Source organism: Oncorhynchus mykiss, chromosome 25 (genome assembly GCF_057628025.1).
Source record: "Oncorhynchus mykiss isolate SJ-2025 chromosome 25, ASM5762802v1, whole genome shotgun sequence".
Lineage (NCBI taxonomy): Eukaryota > Metazoa > Chordata > Actinopteri > Salmoniformes > Salmonidae > Oncorhynchus > Oncorhynchus mykiss.
The window spans coordinates 89,266,224-89,290,734 of record NC_143046.1 but is presented as its reverse complement, the minus strand read 5'-3'; the positions used below and the strand labels follow the sequence as shown (position 1 = coordinate 89,290,734).

Genomic DNA, 24,511 nt, shown 5'->3' with positions numbered 1-24,511 from the left:
CAGAAATGTATATTACTGTACCAAAATAACCCTGTTTGTTATAGTAAATTATAGTAAACATACCAGTTTGTTTGTTTTTTGCTCAAAAACAGATAACACATCACAGAATAACAGACACAAACCACTGTATTTGTAACCCCCATGGATATACATTTTTGGCAATTGGTGTGTTACTTTCTGTTCAATTCTATTTTTCAATATAACATGTGTAAGCCAATGCCTGTACTAGCCTATGGGGGGCTACCGCACAGCATAAACTCTCCTTATCAAATGAACAGAGCCACTAGTAAGGCACGTCGTTTATGGTCACTTACATATAAACATGGGGTGCAGGCTGACATCTGATAGGATGTGTTTTGAACTATTATGGAAGGCAGACATCCAGGTTAAGCAACACATTTGTCAACCACGGTTTGCTGTCTATGTGGAATTTCGGGGCGGCAGGTAGCTCAGAGCGTTGGACTAGTAACCGAAAGGTTGCAAGGTCGAATCCCAGAGCTGACAAGGTAAAAATCAGTCGTTCTGGCCCTGAACAGGGCAGTTAACACACTGGCTGTCATTGTAAATAATAATTTGTTCTTAACTGACTTGCCAATTTAAATAAAGGAACATTTTAAAAATGTCTGCCCCTTAGAAATTGCGGGCCAATGGGTGCATTATGGAAACACAAGACACGCCTTTGGAACAAACCCATCTATTGGATACATCTCATTGGCTAGTTCGAAGGCGTCGTTTACAGTATTGACGCACGTCTTCCTTCATGAGGTAACGGGATTTATGAATAAGGACACAGAATTAATGATTGTGTTTTCAGATTTAACGCGTGGCATTGGGTGAATTTGATTATGATATGGGGTTCAAATATTTTCAAACTCTACAAGGTATTTAGAGACAAATTTCAGTTGATCGTGCTCTTAATCCTGACCGCCATCCATCCCCTCATTAATATTAATGAAATCATAAGAGCATAAAACCATCCCCCCGACGTGCGCTTACATCAAAGCGTCACCATCGTCAGAGTGGGATCCTACAAGAAGAGCGTTTGAATCCACTTTTGAATCTCAGCCTTGGTCGTTAAACGGTTGTTATAAATTATTTTGAAGTCAATTGATAAATTAAATACGATTTTAAAATGGCTTTAAGAGGGCCACTGCGTCGTCTTCTACGGACTCAACTCAACAATACCTGTCAGAGCAGAGCTCATTCTGTGGCTGTTTTAGGAGCACCATTCTCAAAAGGACAGGTAAGGAAAAAGCTCATCCTATTAGAAACCATTCGTTTTAATATGGCTATTTGACTAGGTTATTTCTTTTACCAGAATTATTGAACTTTGCTGTTATTTTTCTTTAGAAAAGGAGAGGGGTGGAACATGGACCCAAAGCCATCAGGGATGCCGGTCTGATCGAGAGGCTTTCAAATCTGGGTAAGTGATGGAACATCTTATTAATGTGTTAAAAACAAACTGCTAGATGTACTGTTGAACTAAAATGATCTGGTAATACTTATTCTAACCCTAAAATAGGTTAATGATTCATGCAAGAGCTGCTTCCCTGAGTCATTCAGTTCTCGGAAGTAAAGCATTGGGCTATAGGCTGTGTGTTTCGTCAGTCTTTAACATAAGTGTGTATTATCTAATATTGTCAAACAACGAAATCAAACACAGGTATTGCTCAGACCTTGAATGCTGGCGATCAACACAGATGTATTTATTTTTTTTGTCTAAAAGGATAACGTTCTTGTAATTAAAATAACGGTTTTATTGGGTCACACGGGCGAGAAAGGATGGGCAAGTCTGCTGTCGTCACTGTACAGTCAGTTATGCAATCAACCGTTCCCGAGGCCGGCATGAACAGAGCTTTCTCCGAAAAACAAACTCTCTCCTCCCATTGCAGCCTTCCCTTTGTACACTTCTGCCTATCATAGTTGAGTAGGGGGCCCTATCGCTGCCTTGAATGCTTGAAAGACAAAACTAACTTTTTTTTTTTTTTTTGTGAGTAACTGCTTCACACAGCCGGCTCCATGTGACAGTAAACACCCAGACTGTGGGTTCCAATCCAGAGTAAACCACGGGCATTTTTTTTACGACCATTGACAAATCTGAGCAAGGAGGGGCACACATTTCGTCAGACAAAATGCTGCCACTTCTAAACCAATGGATTATGATCAAGTCATACATAACATATTATGTGGTCAGATCCTAGTTGTGATGAAGAGAAACCTATCAGTATAGGCTAGGCTAGGAATCCCCCATTGAACGGCTATTTATCAGCTAAACGGGCCATGTTAATGCGTCAGTTCAGCCCAGCCTCACGAATTAAGCCAGACAAAAACGCACGAAATTTGCTGAAATGCATTTTGTACATATATGCACGAATTGATTGTGAGACTGTGTTGGTCAGTTAGTTGGTTAGTCTAGAAACAGTGTCAATGTGGCAGACAACCCATCTGCCTGGCGAGAATGGGGACCGGTCTGAGCAAAGATACGCACTCTTTTCGTCAGGCAACTAGGTTACCCTTCTAAACCAGTAGATTATTATCAATTCATAAAAAATAAAAATAAAAAGAGGACTGGGATGTCACAGAGTGGATATTTATCACACACAAACAATCTTATAATAAAGCTTTTCACTTCAAGTAGAGGTTCAGTTCTGGAATGTGCAAGTCATGTCCCTGTAATCTTAGCTCGGTTTGTGTCCCTGAGCACTCAGCTGGAGAGCGCTCGAGGCAGGACAACGGAGCTTCTTGTCAGTTTCTAGCCAGTTACGCAATCGACGGTTCCTGTGGCCGGCCGTCGGTGTAATACGAGAAGCTGATCTTTAGATGGCCGTTTTTTCCCCCTTTGTTGGATGTAGACGATGGACATACTTTTTGTGAAGACATCAAACCTCCATAGTCTTTAAGAAACCCGATCATTTTATGAAAATACTAGCCTAAAACCCTAGTTGTAGGTGTAGTGTTAGGCCTAGTCTGGATGGGCCTCAATTGTAATTTGCAGCTCCCTGGGAACGAAACGTTCCATTTTACTCATCCTTGAGTATGGCCTATAGTCTAGTCCAAAGCTTTCTATAGACATCTCCTGCTGTGCCCAAGCATGTACATATGGTGCTATTTTAGTTGTCTCTAAAAGTGGACTTCAAACTGCTAAAATAGGAAGTTTATTAAAAACAAAAGTATGGAAAGTTAATAGCCTTACTTCTGCTGATGCCATTTTAGCAACAGGGAGACTATAAATTGTATCCTCCTTATAGCTGAGATGATCAGACATTGTGCACTTGCCAAGAAGAGAAACTCTAGCCATGTCAACTGCATTAAATATCACTGACATTGAGTCAAGTTCAAAAACATATTAGATTATGATTACATTAACAGAGAGGCACTGGGTTGAGCTATTCCTGTCCAGGGGTCTAAGATGGTAACACGGGGAGAGATCTTAGATCAGGGAGAGCAATTCCAGTCCTGACTCCAATAATCAAATATTCATGATCTTCAGTTTAGAATGCAACTAGTTTAATCAGCTGTGTTTTCTAAGAATGGGGTGTGTGTGGGGGGGGGGGTGACACTACTCTGGCCCCTGAGGACTAGAGTTTTCCACCCCTGTCTTAGATGGTAACGGGGCACCACATTGGTCCCCTCCCGACCAGCAGAGTGACACGACACCGCTATCGAATGGAACATTGTCACCTACAAGTGGCGCCTCAAATTTCTTGTTTACTTCAACTCATAAGTCATTAGTCCGAGGTGCCAATACCAGTAGCGTCGGTGCAGCCCACTTTCTGGAGAAATTCCTCTGTTTACTCTGCCGTTGCCGTGGTATCAGAGGGTGATTTGGTCTTAGAGAAACCTGAGAGGTCACACATGGGAAATGGGACACATGGAAAGTAGTGCCCAGTCAGACAGACAGCGGTTCCAGCAAACAGCTTGAATGACTCCACCTCGTCAATCATAGATGATAGGAGAGGGGTGTGTGAGGAGAGCCAGGGTAAAGGGGATTGGACATCAGAGATGATAGGAGAGGGGTGTGTGAGGAGAGCCAGGGTAAAGGGGATTGGACATCAGAGATGATAGGAGAGGGGTGTGTGAGGAGAGCCAGGGTAAAGGGGATTGGACATCAGAGATTATAGGAGAGGGGTGTGTGAGAAGAGCCAGGGTAAAGGGGATTGGACATCAGAGATGATAGGAGAGGGGTGTGTGAGAAGAGCCAGGGTAAAGGGGATTGGACATCAGAGATGATAGGAGAGGGGTGTGTGAGAAGAGCCAGGGTAAAGGGGATTGGACATCAGAGATGATAGGAGAGGGGTGTGTGAGAAGAGCCAGGGTAAAGGGGATTGGACATCAGAGATGATAGGAGAGGGGTGTGTGAGAAGAGCCAGGGTAAAGGGGATTGGACATCAGAGATGATAGGAGAGGGGTGTGTGAGGAGAGCCAGGTTAGAGGGTTTGGACATCAGAGCCTGGAGAAAGAGTTTAACTAATGACTCGAAGACATGCAGCCTACCTAACGCTTAATGTGACAGTGGAAATTCTGCGCTGACGAACTGGGGCACGAACTGGCCAAGGCCATTCATGAATCTGGCGCCACAGTACTTCTAGCTCTCAGAATCTGGGGCCACAGTACTTCTAGCTGTCAGGATCTGGGGCCACAGTACTTCTAGCTATCAGGATCTGGGGCCACAGTACTTCTAGCTCTCAGGATCCGGGGACACAGTACTTCTAGCTCTCAGGATCAGGATCTGGGGCCACAGTACTTCTAGCTCTCAGGATCTGGGGCCACAGTACTTCTAGCTCTCAGGATCCGGGGCCAGTGTACTTCTAGCTCTCAGGATCCGGGGCCACAGTACTTCTTGCTCGCAGGATCCGGGGCCACAGTACTTCTAGCTCTCAGGATCTGGGGCCACAGTACTTCTAGCTCTCAGGATCCGGGGCCAGTGTATTTCTAGTTCTCAGGATCTGGGGCCACAGTACTTCTAGCTCTCAGGATCTGGGGCCACAGTACTTCTTGCTCTCAGGACTCGGGGCCACAGTACTTCTAGCTCTCAGGATCAGGATCTGGGGACACAGTACTTCTTGCTCTCAGGATCCGGGGCCACAGTACTTCTAGCTCTCAGGATCTGGGGCCACAGTACTTCTAGCTCTCAGGATCCGGGGCCACAGTACTTCTAGCTCTCAGGATCCGGGGCCACAGTACTTCTAGCTCTCAGGATCCGGGGCCACAGTACTTCTAGCTGCACTAAGCCATCTGCTACATTACCATTCATGCTCCAATTCATCCATACCATTTGCTGTTGAATTAAGCCAGTGTGTAGTAAACCCGTACCTTTTATATCCTTGTGCAGATTACCCAGTGCATGACTTTGGAGACCTGAGCTTCCAGTATCTGGAGAAGGACGAGCCCTACATGCACGTCCCCTACCCTCGCACTGTGGGCAGAGCTAATAAACTGCTGTCAGGGGCCGTCAGCAACGCTGTGGGAGCCGGACACACTACCATCATGCTGGGAGGAGACCACAGGTACATACCACAACAACAACCCTTTCATGTTCTCAGAGAACCAACACGGTATTGTTATTTTAGCAACATTGACAGTGTTAGGAAATTAAGCATTGGGCAGGCTTAGGACCTTAGACATGGGGCGGCACACAATTGGCCCAGCGTCATACGGGTTAGGGGGAGGTTTGGCCGGGTTGGGGGGTAGGGTTTGGCCGGGTTGGGGGGGGGGGTTTGGCCGGGTTAGGGGAGGGTTTGGCCGGGTTAGGGGCGGCAGGTAGCCTAGTGGTTAGAGCGTTGGACTTGTAACCAAAAGGTTGAAAGGTCGAATCCCCGAACTGACGAGGTAAAAATCTGTCGTTCTGCCCCTGAACAAGGCAGTTAACCCACTGTTCCTAGGCCATCATTGTAAAATAGGAATTTGTTCTGAACTGAGTTGCCTATTTAAATAAAGGTTGAATAAAAACATAGCGGCAACAGGTTTATCAGTGGGTTGTGTAACACAGTCAGCGTTGCCCTGGGGGGGGAACTGAATGTATTACAGGTAATTCAAATCTATTAATAATGGAGATTGGATTCTAACCCCCGCAGCCTGGCCATTGGTTCAGTGGAAGGCCACGCCCGGCAGTGTCCTGACCTGTGTCTGATCTGGGTCGACGCCCACGCTGACATAAACACGCCCCTCACCTCGCCCTCAGGGAACCTCCACGGACAGTCGGTTGCCTTTATGCTGAAAGAACTGCAGAACAAGGTAAGATGACAGAGGAGTTGGGTAGACATGGCCTTGTGATATGCATTCTCACTATCCTGATCCCTAACGCCAGGCCATGCTTACGTCTCTGGTTGCCTGGGTAGCCACCGGAAGTCTGTGGGTTTCAAATGAAGGTGTCATGTCCAAGTGGTTCCCCCTCCCCCGTGGCCTCAGTGACCATAGAGTTGGCTATACAGCACTAGCAGATCTGGATACCAGGCTATATTCTCCCTACCGCCTCAGTGACCAAAGAGTTGGCTATACAGCACTAGCAGATCTGGATACCAGGCTATATTCTCCACACCGCCTCAGTGACCATAGTTGGCTATAGAGCACTAACAGATCTGGATACCAGGCTATATTCTCACTACAGCCTCAGTGACCATAGAGTTGGCTATAGAACACTAACAGATCTGGATACCAGGCTATATTCTCACTACAGCCTCAGTGACCATAGAGTTGGCTATACAGCACTAACAGATCTGGATACCAGGCTATGTTCTCACTACAGCCTTTTTCTGCTCTCCCTCTGATACTGACCTGTTATCTGTTGTTGTTGTTGTTGTTGTGTCTGTAGATGCCAGAGCTGCCAGGGTTCAGCTGGATGAAGCCCTTCCTGTCAGCTAAGGACCTGGTCTACATTGGCCTGAGAGACGTCGACCCTGGAGAGTAGTAAGTACACTACTCTGTACACTACCAAGTACACTACTCTGTACACTACCAAGTACACTACTCTGTACACTACGATTTATAACACAGTTAAAACACATTACATTTGGCATTTTAGTCATTTTGTATATCATTGTGTGTATATAGACTTCTTTTTCTACTGTATTATTGACTGTATGTTTGTTTTACTCCATGTGTAACTCTGTGGTTGTTGTATGTGTCAAACTGCTTTGCTTTATCTTGGCCAGGTTGCAATTGTAAATGAGAACTTGTTCTCAACTTGCCTACCTGGTTAAATAAAGGTGAAATAAATACATAGAAATGAGCAGACGCTCTTATCCAGAGCGACTTATAGTTGAACTTGGTGCATTCAACCACATACCACTGTCAACCACATACCACTGTCAACCACATACCACTGTCAACCACATACCACTGTCACACCACATACCACTGTCACACCACAGTATACTAAGGTTGGGCAGTATCTAGATGTTAATACCATCTCTGTGAGAATTCGTCGGCAAGTAGGTAACCGGCCTCTACCGTCCATCCTATTGTCCAACGTGCAATCACTGGAGAATAAACTGGATGAGCTCCGTTCAAGACTATTCTACCAACAGGACATTAAAAACGGTCATATCTTATGTTTCACCGAGTCGTGGCTGAACGACAACATGGATAATGTACAGTTAGCTGGGATCTGCATCGTCAGGACAGAACATGCACGTCCGGCAAGGGGTGCGGAGGGGTGATGGTGTGTGTCTATTGGTAAATCCAGCTGGTGTGGAGACATCTAATATGAAGTAAGTCTCGATGTATTGCTCGCCGGAGGTAGACTACCTCATGATAAGCTGTAGACCACACTATCTACCAAGAGAGTTCTCATCTATGTTTTTCGTAGCCGTCTATTTACCACCACAGACCGATGCTGGCACTAAGACTGCACTCAACGAGCTGTATAGGGCCATAAGCAAAAGAAAATGCTCATCCAGAAGCTGCACTCCTAGTGGCCGGAGACTTTAATGCAGGCAAACTTAAATCTGTTTTACCTCATTTACCTCATTTCTACCAGCATGTCACATGTGCAACCTGACAAAAAATACTCTAGAACACCTTTACTATACTGACATTTTCAACCTCTCCCTGACCCAGTCTGTAATACCTACATGTCTCAACCTGACCCAGTCTGTAATACCTACATGTCTCAACCTCTCCCTGACCCAGTCTGTAATACCTACATGTCTCAACCTGTCCCTGACCCAGTCTGTAATACCTACATGTCTCAACCTGTCCCTGACCCAGTCTGTAATACCTACATGTCTCAACCTGTCCCTGACCCAGTCTGTAATACCTACATGTCTCAACCTGTCCCTGACCCAGTCTGTAATATCTACATGTTTCAAGCAGACCACCATAGTCCCTGTGCCCAAGAAAGCGAAGGTAACCTGCCTAAATGACTACCGACCTGAAGCACACACGTCTGTAGCCGTGAAGTGCTTTGAAAGGCTGGTCATGGTCAATAAAATGCAAAAGATTTACTTAGAAATCATACAATGTGATTTTCTGAATTTTTGTTTTAGATTCCGTCTCTCACAGTTCAAGTGTACCTATAATAAAAATTACAGACCTCTACATGATTTGTAAGTAGGAAAACCTGCAAAATCGGCAGTGTATCAAATACTTGTTCTCCCCACTGTACCTAGCTGTAACTAGCTAACAGCTAAATGTTTGTTTTCTTTACTTTGTTATAATTATAATTCTATTTGAGGCTCCACATGTTGTCATGGAAAATAATTAATGTTATTTCCAACAACCAATGAGCAACTCCACTGTAAATCCAGCGGGTATTGAATGTTGAGATTGCCAAAAGCCAATTATCTTTGGCAAGGAGTGGAACTTCAGCGAGAGAGTCTGGTATTCAAACTAATCTCGATCCAAGGAAGGGGATTGAATGTCTCTGCTGTCACCATGAAGCTTGATCTTGACATATAGCCACGTCGCTAGCAAGTTAGCAAACCAAATACATAGCTGGATCTAATGTATTGGACACATCCTATATTTCTTATAGTTATACTTAACTTGTAACTAATAAGCAGTGGTGTATAGCTACTGTTTTGAGGTGAGAGAGCGCAAACAAAATGTAAATGACATCATCATTTCGGCAAAGTTTATACCGGCAGATGTAGCCTATTGAATAGCCTATCATTATAGAATATGACAGATGTAGCCTATTGAATAGCCTATCATTATAGAATATGACAGATGTAGCCTATCATAATAGAATATGACAGATGTAGTCTATCATTATAGAATATGACAGATGTAGCCTATCATTATAGAATATGACAGATGTAGTCTATCATTATAGAATATGACAGATGTAGCCTATCATTATAGAATATGACAGATGTAGTCTATCATTATAGAATATGACAGATGTAGCCTATCATTATAGAATATGACAGATGTAGTCTATCATTATAGAATATGACAGATGTAGCCTATCATTATAGAATATGACAGATGTAGCCTATCATTATAGAATATGACAGATGTAGCCTATCATTATAGAATATGACAGATGTAGCCTATCATTATAGAATATGACAGATGTAGTCTATCATTATAGAATATGACAGATGTAGTCTATCATTATAGAATATGACAGATGTAGTCTATCATTATAGAATATGACAGATGTAGTCTATCATTATAGAATATGACAGATGTAGCCTATCATTATAGAATATGACAGATGTAGTCTATCATTATAGAATATGACAGATGTAGTCTATCATTATAGAATATGACAGATGTAGCCTATCATTATAGAATATGACAGATGTAGTCTATCATTATAGAATATGACAGATGTAACCTATTGAATAGCCTATCATTATAGAATATGACAGATGTAGCCTATCATTATAGAATATGACAGATGTAGTCTATCATTATAGAATATGACAGATGTAGCCTATTGAATAGCCTATCATAATAGAATATGACAGATGTAGTCTATCATTATAGAATATGACAGATGTAGTCTATCATTATAGAATATGACAGATGTAGTCTATCATTATAGAATATGACAGATGTAGCCTATCATTATAGAATATGACAGATGTAGCCTATCATTATAGAATATGACAGATGTAGTCTATCATTATAGAATATGACAGATGTAGCCTATCATTATAGAATATGACAGATGTAGCCTATCATTATAGAATATGACAGATGTAGTCTATCATTATAGAATATGACAGATGTAGTCTATCATTATAGAATATGACAGATGTAGTCTATCATTATAGAATATGACAGATGTAGTCTATCATTATAGAATATGACAGATGTAGTCTATCATTATAGAATATGACAGATGTAGTCTATCATTATAGAATATGACAGATGTAGTCTATCATTATAGAATATGACAGATGTAGCCTATCATTATAGAATATGACAGATGTAGTCTATCATTATAGAATATGACAGACGTAGCCTATCATTATAGAATATGACAGATGTAGTCTATCATTATAGAATATGACAGATGTAGTCTATCATTATAGAATATGACAGATGTAGCCTATTGAATAGCCTATCATTATAGAATATGACAGATGTAGTCTATCATTATAGAATATGACAGATGTAGTCTATCATTATAGAATATGACAGATGTAGTCTATCATTATAGAATATGACAGATGTAGCCTATCATTATAGAATATGACAGATGTAGCCTATCATTATAGAATATGACAGATGTAGTCTATCATTATAGAATATGACAGATGTAGCCTATCATTATAGAATATGACAGATGTAGTCTATCATTATAGAATATGACAGATGTAGTCTATCATTATAGAATATGACAGATGTAGTCTATCATTATAGAATATGACAGATGTAGTCTATCATTATAGAATATGACAGATGTAGTCTATCATTATAGAATATGACAGATGTAGTCTATCATTATAGAATATGACAGATGTAGTCTATCATTATAGAATATGACAGATGTAGCCTATCATTATAGAATATGACAGATGTAGTCTATCATTATAGAATATGACAGATGTAGTCTATCATTATAGAATATGACAGATGTAGCCTATCATTATAGAATATGACAGATGTAGTCTATCATTATAGAATATGACAGATGTAGTCTATCATTATAGAATATGACAGACGTAGCCTATCATTATAGAATATGACAGATGTAGTCTATCATTATAGAATATGACAGATGTAGTCTATCATTATAGAATATGACAGATGTAGTCTATCATTATAGAATATGACAGATGTAGCCTATCATTATAGAATATGACAGATGTAGTCTATCATTATAGAATATGACAGATGTAGTCTATCATTATAGAATATGACAGATGTAGTAGTGCCAACTGTAGTGCCAACTGTAGTAGTGCCAACTGTAAAGTTTGGTGGAGGAGGAATAATGGTCTGGAGCTGTTTTTCATGGTTCAGGCCCCTTAGTTCCAGTGAAGGGAAATCTTAATGCTACAGCATACAATGACATTCTAGACCATTCTGTGCTTCCAAATGTGTGGCACCAGTTCAGGGAAGGCCCTTTCCAGTTTCAGCATGACATTGATTCCTTGCACAAAGTGAGGTCAATACAGAAATGGTTTGTCGAGATCGGTGTGGAAGAACTTGACTGGCCTGAACAGAGCCCTGACCTCAACCCCATCTATTGGAAAGCCTTCCCAGAAGAGTGGAGGCTGTTATAGCCGAAAGGGGGGGGGACCAACTCCATATTAATGCCCATGATTTTAGAATGAGATGTTCGACGAGCAGGTGTCCACATGTAGTGTCTCTGTGACCAACAGATGGATGTCTGTATTCCCAGTCATGTGAAATCCATAGATTAGGGCCAAATTAATTCATTTCAATTGTCTGATTTCCTTATGAACTGTTGCCTGTTGCATTTATATTTTTGTTCAGTACAAATGCCTTACTAACTCTAAATTGGCCCAATTTACATTTCCAGTTTCCCCACCCTGACATACCAAGCTAGAACGGGCCCTGTGTCTCAACCAATAGACAATGTAGGCTAACCATCCCAGGCAGGGCTACAGCGACTTCCAGAGAGGGCCAGGCTCCTTGGACTTAGCGGTGGCCACTGGTTTGGGTGTCCTAGGCAAAACGGTGTTGCCTTAACCAAGTGGTCACATATCGTTCTGGGTTCCTCTGCGCAAGAGCGAGGAGAGGGTGAGAGAGCGAGCGGAGAGGGGGGAGAGAGAGGAAAGAGAAAGGTCTGTGGAGTTTTATGAGCATCCTCAAGGCAGACACAGTGAATTATTTTTTTCCTTCTGATTGGCCAAAGTGGTCAAGATTCTGACGGGCCTCCGCAGTACACACAAGTAGCCTGATAGTTGTTGATCTGGATAAGAGTGTCTGCTAAATGACCTAAATGTGAATTCAAAAATGCAACTGTCCACATAATTCCACCTGTTTTTAAAATACTCTTCCAGACACCCTCCTCGTGACATTCTACTCTCCTTTCTCCTCACAGCGACACCCTGAAGGACTTGGGTGTCCAGTACTTCACAATGAGAGACATCGACAGGCTCGGCATCCAGAGAGTCATGGAAGTCTCTTTCGACCACCTCTTGTCAAGGTCATTGAATTACTGTTAAAAGATTAAGGAGTGATGTTATAAACTAACTAAGCAGCTTACTGTATGACTGACTTTGAGCCTTTCGTTGTGTCAATTACATTAGGCCCCATAGATGTGTTCAGGCGACTGGTTGGAGTGTGTTCAGGCGACTGTTTGGAGTGTGTTCAGGCGACTGTTTGGAGTGTGTTCAGGCGACTGTTTGGAGTGTGTTCAGGCGACTGTTTGGAGTGTGTTCAGGCGACTGGTTGGAGTGTGTTCAGGCGACTGGTTGGAGTGTGTTCAGGCGACTGTTTGGAGTGTGTTCAGGCGACTGTTTGGAGTGTGTTCAGGCGACTGTTTGGAGTGTGTTCAGGCGACTGGTTGGAGTGTGTTCAGGCGACTGGTTGGAGTGTGTTCAGGCGACTGGTTGGAGTGTGTTCAGGCGACTGGTTGGAGTGTGTTCAGGCGACTGTTTGGAGTGTGTTCAGGCGACTGGTTGGAGTGTGTTCCGGCGACTGGTTGGAGTGTGTTCAGGCGACTGGTTGGAGTGTGTTCAGGCGACTGTTTGGAGTGTGTTCAGGCGACTGGTTGGAGTGTGTTCAGGCGACTGGTTGGAGTGTGTTCAGGCGACTGTTTGGAGTGTGTTCCGGCGACAGATGAATTTGAGTTGAAAGTTGATTGATTCCCTGAACTGTATTCTGAACACTTTATTGTCTTCTTCTCTTGTCCAACAGGAAGCAGCGGCCGATCCATCTGAGTTTTGACATCGATGCGATGGACCCGTCTTTGGCCCCCGCCACAGGAACACCAGTAAACGGAGGTCTGACCTACAGAGAAGGAATCTGGATCACAGAGGAGATCCACAACACAGGTATGTTAGGGCTATAATGATCCACAACACAGGAACACTATAATGATCCACAACACAGGTATGTTAGGGCTATAATGATCCACAACACAGGTATGTTAGGGCTATAATGATCCACAACACAGGAACACTATAATGATCCACAACACAGGAACACTATAATGATCCACAACACAGGAACACTACAACACAGGAACACTATAATGATCCACAACACAGGAACACTATAATGATTCACAACACAGGAACACTATAATGATTCACAACACAGGAACACTATAATGATCCACAACACAGGAACACTATAATGATCCACAACACAGGAACACTATAATGATCCACAACACAGGAACACTGTAATGATCCACAACACAGGAACACTATAATGATCCACAACACAGGAACACTAGAATGATCCACAACACAGGAACACTATAATGATCCACAACACAGGCACGCTATAATGATCCACAACACAGGAACACTATAATGCTACAATTATAAGAAATTATGGGGGAAGGTCTGTCATTAAACTTAAACTTTTCCTCCAAGCTATGCAAGACTCTTGGTAGGATGAGAATAGTTATTGCATTGCATGAGTGGTTTATATAGTAATGCTGTTGGTACGATAAGAACAGTCTTCTATGAAGTAACATTTCAATATGTAACATTCTTTGAAGTACATTTTCTGTCTGCAACATTCTACAAAAAAAAAAAAGAAAAAAAAAAAGGAACTGAAACTAATAGATTGTGTCTAATCTCCAGGGTTGTTGTCGGTGATGGACCTTGTTGAGGTCAACCCAGCCCTGGGGGCGAGTCGTGAGGCGGTGGCGAGCACCGTTTCCATGGCGGTGGACGTCATCGCATCATCCCTGGGCCAGACCCGCGAGGGAGGTCCCATCACCCAGGAGTCGCAAACACTCAAAGACGACACGGAACAGCTTCGACTCTAGAACCACATTCTAGAACCACATTCTAGAACTCAAAAGACTCAACATATAACCACTTGGCATTCCTGAATTTAAAAAAAAATTAAAATACTTTACATACAGAACAGATGCACTGAAACTGTAATTGAATAGTTTCAAAGCATTTAGTTGCATCTTCTGTGTGTGTGTGTGTGTGTGTGTGTGTATATATATATATATATATATATATATATATATATATATATATATAGTACTGTATGGCAACCTGTTCAACAGTCAGTCAAACAATCATGACTGAATTTAGAAAGCCTTGTTCAAGGATTACATCGCTAATTTACTAAGAAAAGCTTTAGCCTGGGCCCAGATCTGTGTTTTCATGGCAACTGTTTGCCATGACAAGACTGGCAAAATAGTAGTACAAATAGACTGGTAACGCAGGCTATTAAAAGCCCACATCTCACATGTAAACTGTAATTGATGTGATCGACAGCTGGTCGCTCTGGCCTTGACAGGACAGTCTCCCTAGCGCCACTATTTAAATGTTGACTGTATTCGATGTGATCGGTGGTATGCGGTGATCGGTGGTATGCGCCACAGGCGGTGATCGGTGGTATGCCCCACAGGCGGTGATCGGTGGTATGCCCCACAGGCGGTGATCGGTGGTATGCCCCACAGGCGGTGATCGGTGGTATGCCCCACAGGCGGTGATCGGTGGTATGCCCCACAGGCGATCACTAAAACTCAGTATTGCTCATGACTGGATCCTGAATCTCTGAAATATAACAGGGTTGTAACGAAATAAAATGATAATACTAATGTGACCATAGTGTGGTTTGGAAACACAAATACCTCAGCTCGAGCTAGTGGCTCTGCCAGTTGAGTTGTCGTAGTGATGCGTTTGCACTCAAGGAGCAGGTGTGGGGTTTGTCATTTGTTTTTGTCTAGAAGGATTGTGTTTTGTAGTAGTTAATAATGACTATTATGAATCCATGTTGGTGTATTTGTAGTAGTTAATTGTTACGGTGAGTGAATGAGGACCCAAAAGCGAATTAACTTAAACAGAGCTTCTTTAATAACCAAACATAGGTAGGCTCAGATAGACCGGCAGATTCCGACAGGACAGGACAAGGTTACAGCAAACATGACGATAGTCTGGTTCAGGCATGAAACACAACAAACAAGAATCCGACAAGGACAGGAACAAAAACAGAGAGAGATATAGGGGACTAATCAGAGGGAAAAAGGGAACAGGTGGGAAACGGGGTGACGAGGTAGTCAGGAGGAGACAAGGAACAGCTGGGGGAAAGCGGGGGAGAAAAGGTAACCTAATACGACCAGCAGAGGGAGACAGGGTGAAAGGAAAGGACAGAGACACAACATGACAATACATGACAGTACCCCCCCACTCACCGAGCGCCTCCTGGCGCACTCGAGGAGGAAACCTGGCGGCAACGGAGGAAATCCTCGATCAGCGCACGGTCCAGCACGTCCCGAGAGGGAACCCAACTCCTCTCCTCAGGACCGTACCCCTCCCAATCAACGAGGTACTGGTGACCACGGCCCCGAGGACGCATGTCCAAAATCCTGCGGACCCTGTAGATGGGTGCGCCCTCGACAAGGATGGGGGGGGGGGGGGGGGGGGGGGGGAAGACGAGCGGGGGCGCGAAGAACGGGCTTAATACAGGAGACATGGAAGACCGGGTGGACGCGACGAAGGTATCGCGGAAGAAGAAGTCGAACTGCGACAGGATTAATGACCCGAGAAATGCGGAACGGACCAATGAACCGCGGGGTCAACTTGCGAGAAGCCGTCTTAAGGGGAAGGTTCTGAGTGGAGAGCCAAACTCTCTGACCGCGACAATATCTAGGACTCTTAGTTCTACGCTTATTAGCAGCCCTCACAGTCTGCGTCCTATAACGGCAAAGTGCAGACCTGACCCTCTTCCAGGTGCGCTCGCAACGTTGGACAAAAGCCTGAGCGGAGGGGACGCTGGACTCGGCGAACTGAGATGAGAACAGCGGAGGCTGGTACCCGAGGCTACTCTGAAAAGGAGATAGCCCGGTCGCAGACGAAGGAAGCGAGTTGTGGGCGTATTCTGCCCAGGGGAGCTGCTCTGACCAAGACGCAGGGTTGCGAAAAGAAAGACTGCGTAAGATGCGACCAATAGTCTGATTGGCCCGTTCTGCTTGACCGTTAGACTGGGGGTGAAAGCCGGAAGAGAGACTGACGGAAGCCCCAATCAAACGGCAAAACTCCCTCCAAAATTGAGACGTGAATTGCGGACCTCTGTCCGAAACGACGTCTGACGGAAGGCCATGAATTCTGAAAACATTCTCGATGATGATTTGTGCCGTCTCTTTAGCAGAAGGAAGCTTAGCAAGGGGAATGAAATGAGCCGCCTTAGAGAACCTATCGACAACCGTAAGAATAACAGTCTTCCCCGCTGACGAAGGCAGTCCGGTGACAAAATCTAAGGCGATGTGAGACCACGGTCGAGAGGGAATGGGAAGCGGCCTGAGACGGCCGGCAGGAGGAGAGTTACCGGACTTAGTCTGCGCGCAGACCGAACAAGCAGCCACGAAACGACGCGTGTCATGCTCCCGGGTGGGCCACCAAAAACGCTGGCGAATGGAAGCAAGCGTACCCCGAACGCCAGGGTGGCCGGCTAACTTGGCAGAGTGAGCCCACTGAAGAACGGCCAGACGAGTAGGAACGGGAACGAAAAGAAGGTTCCTAGGACAAGCGCGCGGCGACGGAGTTTGAGTGAGCGCTTGCTTTACCTGCCTCTCAATTCCCCAGACAGTCAACCCGACAACACGCCCCTCAGGGAGAATCCCCTCGGGGTCAGTGGAGGCTACTGAAGAACTGAAGAGACGAGATAAAGCATCAGGCTTGGTGTTCTTAGAGCCCGGACGATAAGAAATCACGAACTCGAAACGAGCGAAAAACAGCGCCCAACGCGCCTGACGCGCATTAAGTCGTTTGGCAGAACGGATGTACTCAAGGTTCCTATGGTCAGTCCAAACGACAAAAGGAACGGTCACCCCCTCCAACCACTGTCGCCATTCGCCTAGGGCTAACCGGATGGCGAGCAGTTCGCGGTTTCCCACATCATAGTTACGTTCCGACGGGGACAGGCGATGAGAAAAATACGCGCATGGGTGGACCTTGTCGTCAGAGAGGGAGCGCTGAGAAAGAATGGCTCCCACGCCCACCTCTGACGCGTCAACCTCGACAACGAACTGTCTAGAGACGTCAGGTGTAACAAGGATAGGAGCGGATGTAAAACGATTCTTGAGGAGATCAAAAGCTCCCTGGGCGGAAACGGACCACTTAAAGCACGTCTTGACAGAAGTAAGGGCTGTGAGAGGAGCTGCCACCTGACCGAAATTACGGATGAAACGACGATAGAAGTTCGCGAAGCCGAGAAAGCGCTGCAGCTCGACGCGTGACTTAGGGGCGGGCCAATCAATGACAGCTTGGACCTTAGCGGGATCCATCTTAATGCCTTCAGCGGAAATAACAGAACCGAGAAATGTGACGGAGGAGGCATGAAAAGAGCACTTCTCAGCCTTCACAAAAAGACAATTCTCTAAAAGGCGCTGGAGGACACGTCGAACGTGCTGAAGATGAATCTGGAGTGACGGTGAAAAAATCAGGATATCGTCAAGGTAAACGAAAACAAAGATGTTCAGCATGTCTCTCAGGACATCATTGACTAATGCCTGAAAGACAGCTGGAGCGTTAGCGAGGCCGAAAGGAAGAACCCGGTATTCAAAGTGCCCTAACGGAGTGTTAAACGCCGTCTTCCACTCGTCCCCCTCCCTGATGCGCACGAGATGGTAAGCGTTACGAAGGTCCAACTTAGTGAAAAACCTGGCTCCCTGCAGGATCTCGAAGGCTGAAGACATAAGAGGAAGCGGATAACGATTCTTAACTGTTATGTCATTCAGCCCTCGATAATCTATGCAGGGGCGCAGAGACCCGTCCTTCTTCTTGACAAAAAAAAACCCCGCTCCGGCGGGAGAGGAGGAGGGGACTATGGTACCGGCGTCAAGAGCTACAGACAAATAATCCTCGAGAGCCTTACGTTCGGGAGCCGACAGAGTATAGTCTACCCCGGGGGGGAGTGGTTCCCGGAAGGAGATCAATACTACAATCATACGACCGGTGTGGAGGAAGAGAGGTGGCCCTGGACCGACTGAACACCGTGCGCAGATCGTGATATTCCTCCGGCACCCCTGTCAAATCACCAGGCTCCTCCTGTGAAGAAGAGACAGAGGAAACAGGAGGGATAGCAGACATTAAACATTTCACATGACAAGAGACGTTCCAGGAGAGGATAGAATTACTAGACCAATTAATGGAAGGATTATGACAAACTAGCCAGGGATGGCCCAAAACAACAGGTGTAAAAGGTGAACGAAAAATTAAAAAAGAAATGGTTTCGCTATGATTACCAGAAACAGTGAGGGTTAAAGGTAGCGTCTCACGCTGAATCCTGGGGAGAGGACTACCATCCAGGGCGAACAAGGCCGTGGACTCCCTTAACTGTCTGAGAGGAATGTCATGTTCCCGAGCCCAGGTCTCGTCCATAAAACAGCCCTCCGCCCCAGAGTCTATTAAGGCACTGCAGGAAGCTGACGAACCGGTCCAGCGTAGATGGACCGACAAGGTAGTGCAGGATCTTGAAGGAGAGACAGGAGTAGTAGCGCTCACCAGTAGCCCTCCGCTTACTGATGAGCTCTGGCTTTTACTGGACATGAAGTGACAAAATGACCAGCAGAACCGCAATAGAGACAGAGGCGGTTGGTGATTCTCCGTTCCCTCTCCTTAGTCGAGATGCGGATACCTCCCAGCTGCATAGGCTCAGCTCCCGAGCCGGCAGAGGAAGATGGTAGTGATGCGGAGAGGGGGGCAACGGAGAGCGCGAGCTCCTTTCCACGAGCTCGGTGACGAAGATCAACCCGTCGCTCAATGCGAATAGCGAGTTCAATCAAGGAATCCACGCTGGAAGGAACCTCCCGGGAGAGAATCTCATCCTTTACCTCTGCGCGGAGACCCTCCAGAAGACGAGCGAGCAAGGCCGGCTCGTTCCAGCCACTGGAGGCAGCAAGAGTGCGAAACTCAATAGAGTAGTCTGTTATGGATCGATTGCCTTGACATAGGGAAGACAGGGCCCTGGAAGCCTCCTCCCCAAAAACAGATTGATCAAAAACCCGTATCATCTCCTCCTTAAAGTCCTGATACTGGTTAGTACACTCAGCCCTTGCCTCCCAGATTGCCGTGCCCCACTCACGAGCCCGTCCAGTAAGGAGAGATATGACGTAGGCGACACGAGCAGTGCTCCTGGCGTAAGTGTTGGGCTGGAGAGAAAACACAATATCACACTGGGTGAGGAACGAGCGGCATTCAGTGGGCTCCCCAGAGTAACACGGCGGGTTATTGATTCTGGGCTCCGGAGATTCGAAAGCCCTGGAAGTGGCCGGTGGATCGAGGCGGAGATGGTGAACCTGTTCTGTGAGGTTGGAGACTTGGGTGGCCAGGGTCTCAACGGCATGTCGAGCAGCAGACAATTCCTGCTCGTGTCTGCCTAGCATCGCTCCCTGGATCCCGACGGCTGAGTGGAGAGGATCCGAAGTCGCTGGGTCCATTCTTGGTCGGATTCTTCTGTTACGGTGAGTGAATGAGGACCCAAAAGCGAATTAACTTAAACAGAGCTTCTTTAATAACCAAACATAGGTAGGCTCAGATAGACCGGCAGATTCCGACAGGACAGGACAAGGTTACAGCAAACATGACGATAGTCTGGTTCAGGCATGAAACACAACAAACAAGAATCCGACAAGGACAGGAACAAAAACAGAGAGAGATATAGGGGACTAATCAGAGGGAAAAAGGGAACAGGTGGGAAACGGGGTGACGAGGTAGTCAGGAGGAGACAAGGAACAGCTGGGGGAAAGCGGGGGAGAAAAGGTAACCTAATACGACCAGCAGAGGGAGACAGGGTGAAAGGAAAGGACAGAGACACAACATGACAATACATGACAGTACCCCCCCACTCACCGAGCGCCTCCTGGCGCACTCGAGGAGGAAACCTGGCGGCAACGGAGGAAATCCTCGATCAGCGCACGGTCCAGCACGTCCCGAGAGGGAACCCAACTCCTCTCCTCAGGACCGTACCCCTCCCAATCAACGAGGTACTGGTGACCACGGCCCCGAGGACGCATGTCCAAAATCCTGCGGACCCTGTAGATGGGTGCGCCCTCGACAAGGATGGGGGGGGGGGGGGGGAGACGAGCGGGGGCGCGAAGAACGGGCTTAATACAGGAGACATGGAAGACCGGGTGGACGCGACGAAGGTATCGCGGAAGAAGAAGTCGAACTGCGACAGGATTAATGACCCGAGAAATGCGGAACGGACCAATGAACCGCGGGGTCAACTTGCGAGAAGCCGTCTTAAGGGGAAGGTTCTGAGTGGAGAGCCAAACTCTCTGACCGCGACAATATCTAGGACTCTTAGTTCTACGCTTATTAGCAGCCCTCACAGTCTGCGTCCTATAACGGCAAAGTGCAGACCTGACCCTCTTCCAGGTGCGCTCGCAACGTTGGACAAAAGCCTGAGCGGAGGGGACGCTGGACTCGGCGAACTGAGATGAGAACAGCGGAGGCTGGTACCCGAGGCTACTCTGAAAAGGAGATAGCCCGGTCGCAGACGAAGGAAGCGAGTTGTGGGCGTATTCTGCCCAGGGGAGCTGCTCTGACCAAGACGCAGGGTTGCGAAAAGAAAGACTGCGTAAGATGCGACCAATAGTCTGATTGGCCCGTTCTGCTTGACCGTTAGACTGGGGGTGAAAGCCGGAAGAGAGACTGACGGAAGCCCCAATCAAACGGCAAAACTCCCTCCAAAATTGAGACGTGAATTGCGGACCTCTGTCCGAAACGACGTCTGACGGAAGGCCATGAATTCTGAAAACATTCTCGATGATGATTTGTGCCGTCTCTTTAGCAGAAGGAAGCTTAGCAAGGGGAATGAAATGAGCCGCCTTAGAGAACCTATCGACAACCGTAAGAATAACAGTCTTCCCCGCTGACGAAGGCAGTCCGGTGACAAAATCTAAGGCGATGTGAGACCACGGTCGAGAGGGAATGGGAAGCGGCCTGAGACGGCCAGCAGGAGGAGAGTTACCGGACTTAGTCTGCGCGCAGACCGAACAAGCAGCCACGAAACGACGCGTGTCATGCTCCCGGGTGGGCCACCAAAAACGCTGGCGAATGGAAGCAAGCGTACCCCGAACGCCAGGGTGGCCGGCTAACTTGGCAGAGTGAGCCCACTGAAGAACGGCCAGACGAGTAGGAACGGGAACGAAAAGAAGGTTCCTAGGACAAGCGCGCGGCGACGGAGTTTGAGTGAGCGCTTGCTTTACCTGCCTCTCAATTCCCCAGACAGTCAACCCGACAACACGCCCCTCAGGGAGAATCCCCTCGGGGTCAGTGGAGGCTACTGAAGAACTGAAGAGACGAGATAAAGCATCAGGCTTGGTGTTCTTAGAGCCCGGACGATAAGAAATCACGAACTCGAAACGAGCGAAAAACAGCGCCCAACGCGCCTGACGCGCATTAAGTCGTTTGGCAGAACGGATGTACTCAAGGTTCCTATGGTCAGTCCAAACGACAAAAGGAACGGTCGCCCCCTCCAACCACTGTCGCCATTCGCCTAGGGCTAACCGGATGGCGAGCAGTTCGCGGTTTCTCACATCATAGTTACGTTCCGACGGGGACAGGCGATGAGAAAAATACGCGCATGGGTGGACCTTGTCGTCAGAGAGGGAGCGCTGAGAAAGAATGGCTCCCACGCCCACCTCTGACGCGTCAACCTCGACAACGAACTGTCTAGAGACGTCAGGTGTAACAAGGATAGGAGCGGATGTAAAACGATTCTTGAGGAGATCAAAAGCTCCCTGGGCGGAAACGGACCACTTAAAGCACGTCTTGACAGAAGTAAGGGCTGTGAGAGGAGCTGCCACCTGACCGAAATTACGGATGAAACGACGATAGAAGTTCGCGAAGCCGAGAAAGCGCTGCAGCTCGACGCGTGACTTAGGGGCGGGCCAATCAATGACAGCTTGGACCTTAGCGGGATCCATCTTAATGCCTTCAGCGGAAATAACAGAACCGAGAAATGTGACGGAGGCGGCATGAAAAGAGCACTTCTCAGCCTTCACAAAAAGACAATTCTCTAAAAGGCGCTGGAGGACACGTCGAACGTGCTGAAGATGAATCTGGAGTGACGGTGAAAAAATCAGGATATCGTCAAGGTAAACGAAAACAAAGATGTTCAGCATGTCTCTCAGGACATCATTGACTAATGCCTGAAAGACAGCTGGAGCGTTAGCGAGGCCGAAAGGAAGAACCCAGTATTCAAAGTGCCCTAACGGAGTGTTAAACGCCGTCTTCCACTCGTCCCCCTCCCTGATGCGCACGAGATGGTAAGCGTTACGAAGGTCCAACTTAGTGAAAAACCTGGCTCCCTGCAGGATCTCGAAGGCTGAAGACATAAGAGGAAGCGGATAACGATTCTTAACTGTTATGTCATTCAGCCCTCGATAATCTATGCAGGGGCGCAGAGACCCGTCCTTCTTCTTGACAAAAAAAAACCCCGCTCCGGCGGGAGAGGAGGAGGGGACTATGGTACCGGCGTCAAGAGCTACAGACAAATAATCCTCGAGAGCCTTACGTTCGGGAGCCGACAGAGAGTATAGTCTACCCCGGGGGGGAGTGGTTCCCGGAAGGAGATCAATACTACAATCATACGACCGGTGTGGAGGAAGAGAGGTGGCCCTGGACCGACTGAACACCGTGCGCAGATCGTGATATTCCTCCGGCACCCCTGTCAAATCACCAGGCTCCTCCTGTGAAGAAGAGACAGAGGAAACAGGAGGGATAGCAGACATTAAACATTTCACATGACAAGAGACGTTCCAGGAGAGGATAGAATTACTAGACCAATTAATGGAAGGATTATGACAAACTAGCCAGGGATGGCCCAAAACAACAGGTGTAAAAGGTGAACGAAAAATTAAAAAAGAAATGGTTTCGCTATGATTACCAGAAACAGTGAGGGTTAAAGGTAGCGTCTCACGCTGAATCCTGGGGAGAGGACTACCATCCAGGGCGAACAAGGCCGTGGACTCCCTTAACTGTCTGAGAGGAATGTCATGTTCCCGAGCCCAGGTCTCGTCCATAAAACAGCCCTCCGCCCCAGAGTCTATTAAGGCACTGCAGGAAGCTGACGAACCGGTCCAGCGTAGATGGACCGACAAGGTAGTGCAGGATCTTGAAGGAGAGACAGGAGTAGTAGCGCTCACCAGTAGCCCTCCGCTTACTGATGAGCTCTGGCTTTTACTGGACATGAAGTGACAAAATGACCAGCAGAACCGCAATAGAGACAGAGGCGGTTGGTGATTCTCCGTTCCCTCTCCTTAGTCGAGATGCGGATACCTCCCAGCTGCATAGGCTCAGCTCCCGAGCCGGCAGAGGAAGATGGTAGTGATGCGGAGAGGGGGGCAACGGAGAGCGCGAGCTCCTTTCCACGAGCTCGGTGACGAAGATCAACCCGTCGCTCAATGCGAATAGCGAGTTCAATCAAGGAATCCACGCTGGAAGGAACCTCCCGGGAGAGAATCTCATCCTTTACCTCTGCGCGGAGACCCTCCAGAAGACGAGCGAGCAAGGCCGGCTCGTTCCAGCCACTGGAGGCAGCAAGAGTGCGAAACTCAATAGAGTAGTCTGTTATGGATCGATTGCCTTGACATAGGGAAGACAGGGCCCTGGAAGCCTCCTCCCCAAAAACAGATCGATCAAAAACCCGTATCATCTCCTCCTTAAAGTCCTGATACTGGTTAGTACACTCAGCCCTTGCCTCCCAGATTGCCGTGCCCCACTCACGAGCCCGTCCAGTAAGGAGAGATATGACGTAGGCGACACGAGCAGTGCTCCTGGCGTAAGTGTTGGGCTGGAGAGAAAACACAATATCACACTGGGTGAGGAACGAGCGGCATTCAGTGGGCTCCCCAGAGTAACACGGCGGGTTATTGATTCTGGGCTCCGGAGATTCGAAAGCCCTGGAAGTGGCCGGTGGATCGAGGCGGAGATGGTGAACC

General features: G+C 46.8%; 1 protein-coding gene across 1 annotated transcript; it reads left to right on the top strand.

Annotated features, from left to right (window-relative positions):
- The first annotated feature begins 216 nt into the window (after positions 1–216).
- Positions 217–15,168, top strand: LOC110506002 (arginase-2, mitochondrial). The gene is made up of 8 exons (XM_090221397.1): positions 217–1,243; positions 1,351–1,423; positions 5,333–5,507; positions 6,075–6,234; positions 6,812–6,906; positions 12,467–12,571; positions 13,285–13,421; positions 14,184–15,168. The coding sequence occupies exons 1-8, from the start codon at positions 1,133–1,135 to the stop codon at positions 14,369–14,371; spliced, it is 1,044 nt and encodes a 347-aa protein (XP_090077523.1). The 5' UTR covers positions 217–1,132; the 3' UTR covers positions 14,372–15,168.
- Positions 15,169–24,511: the final 9,343 nt, after the last annotated feature.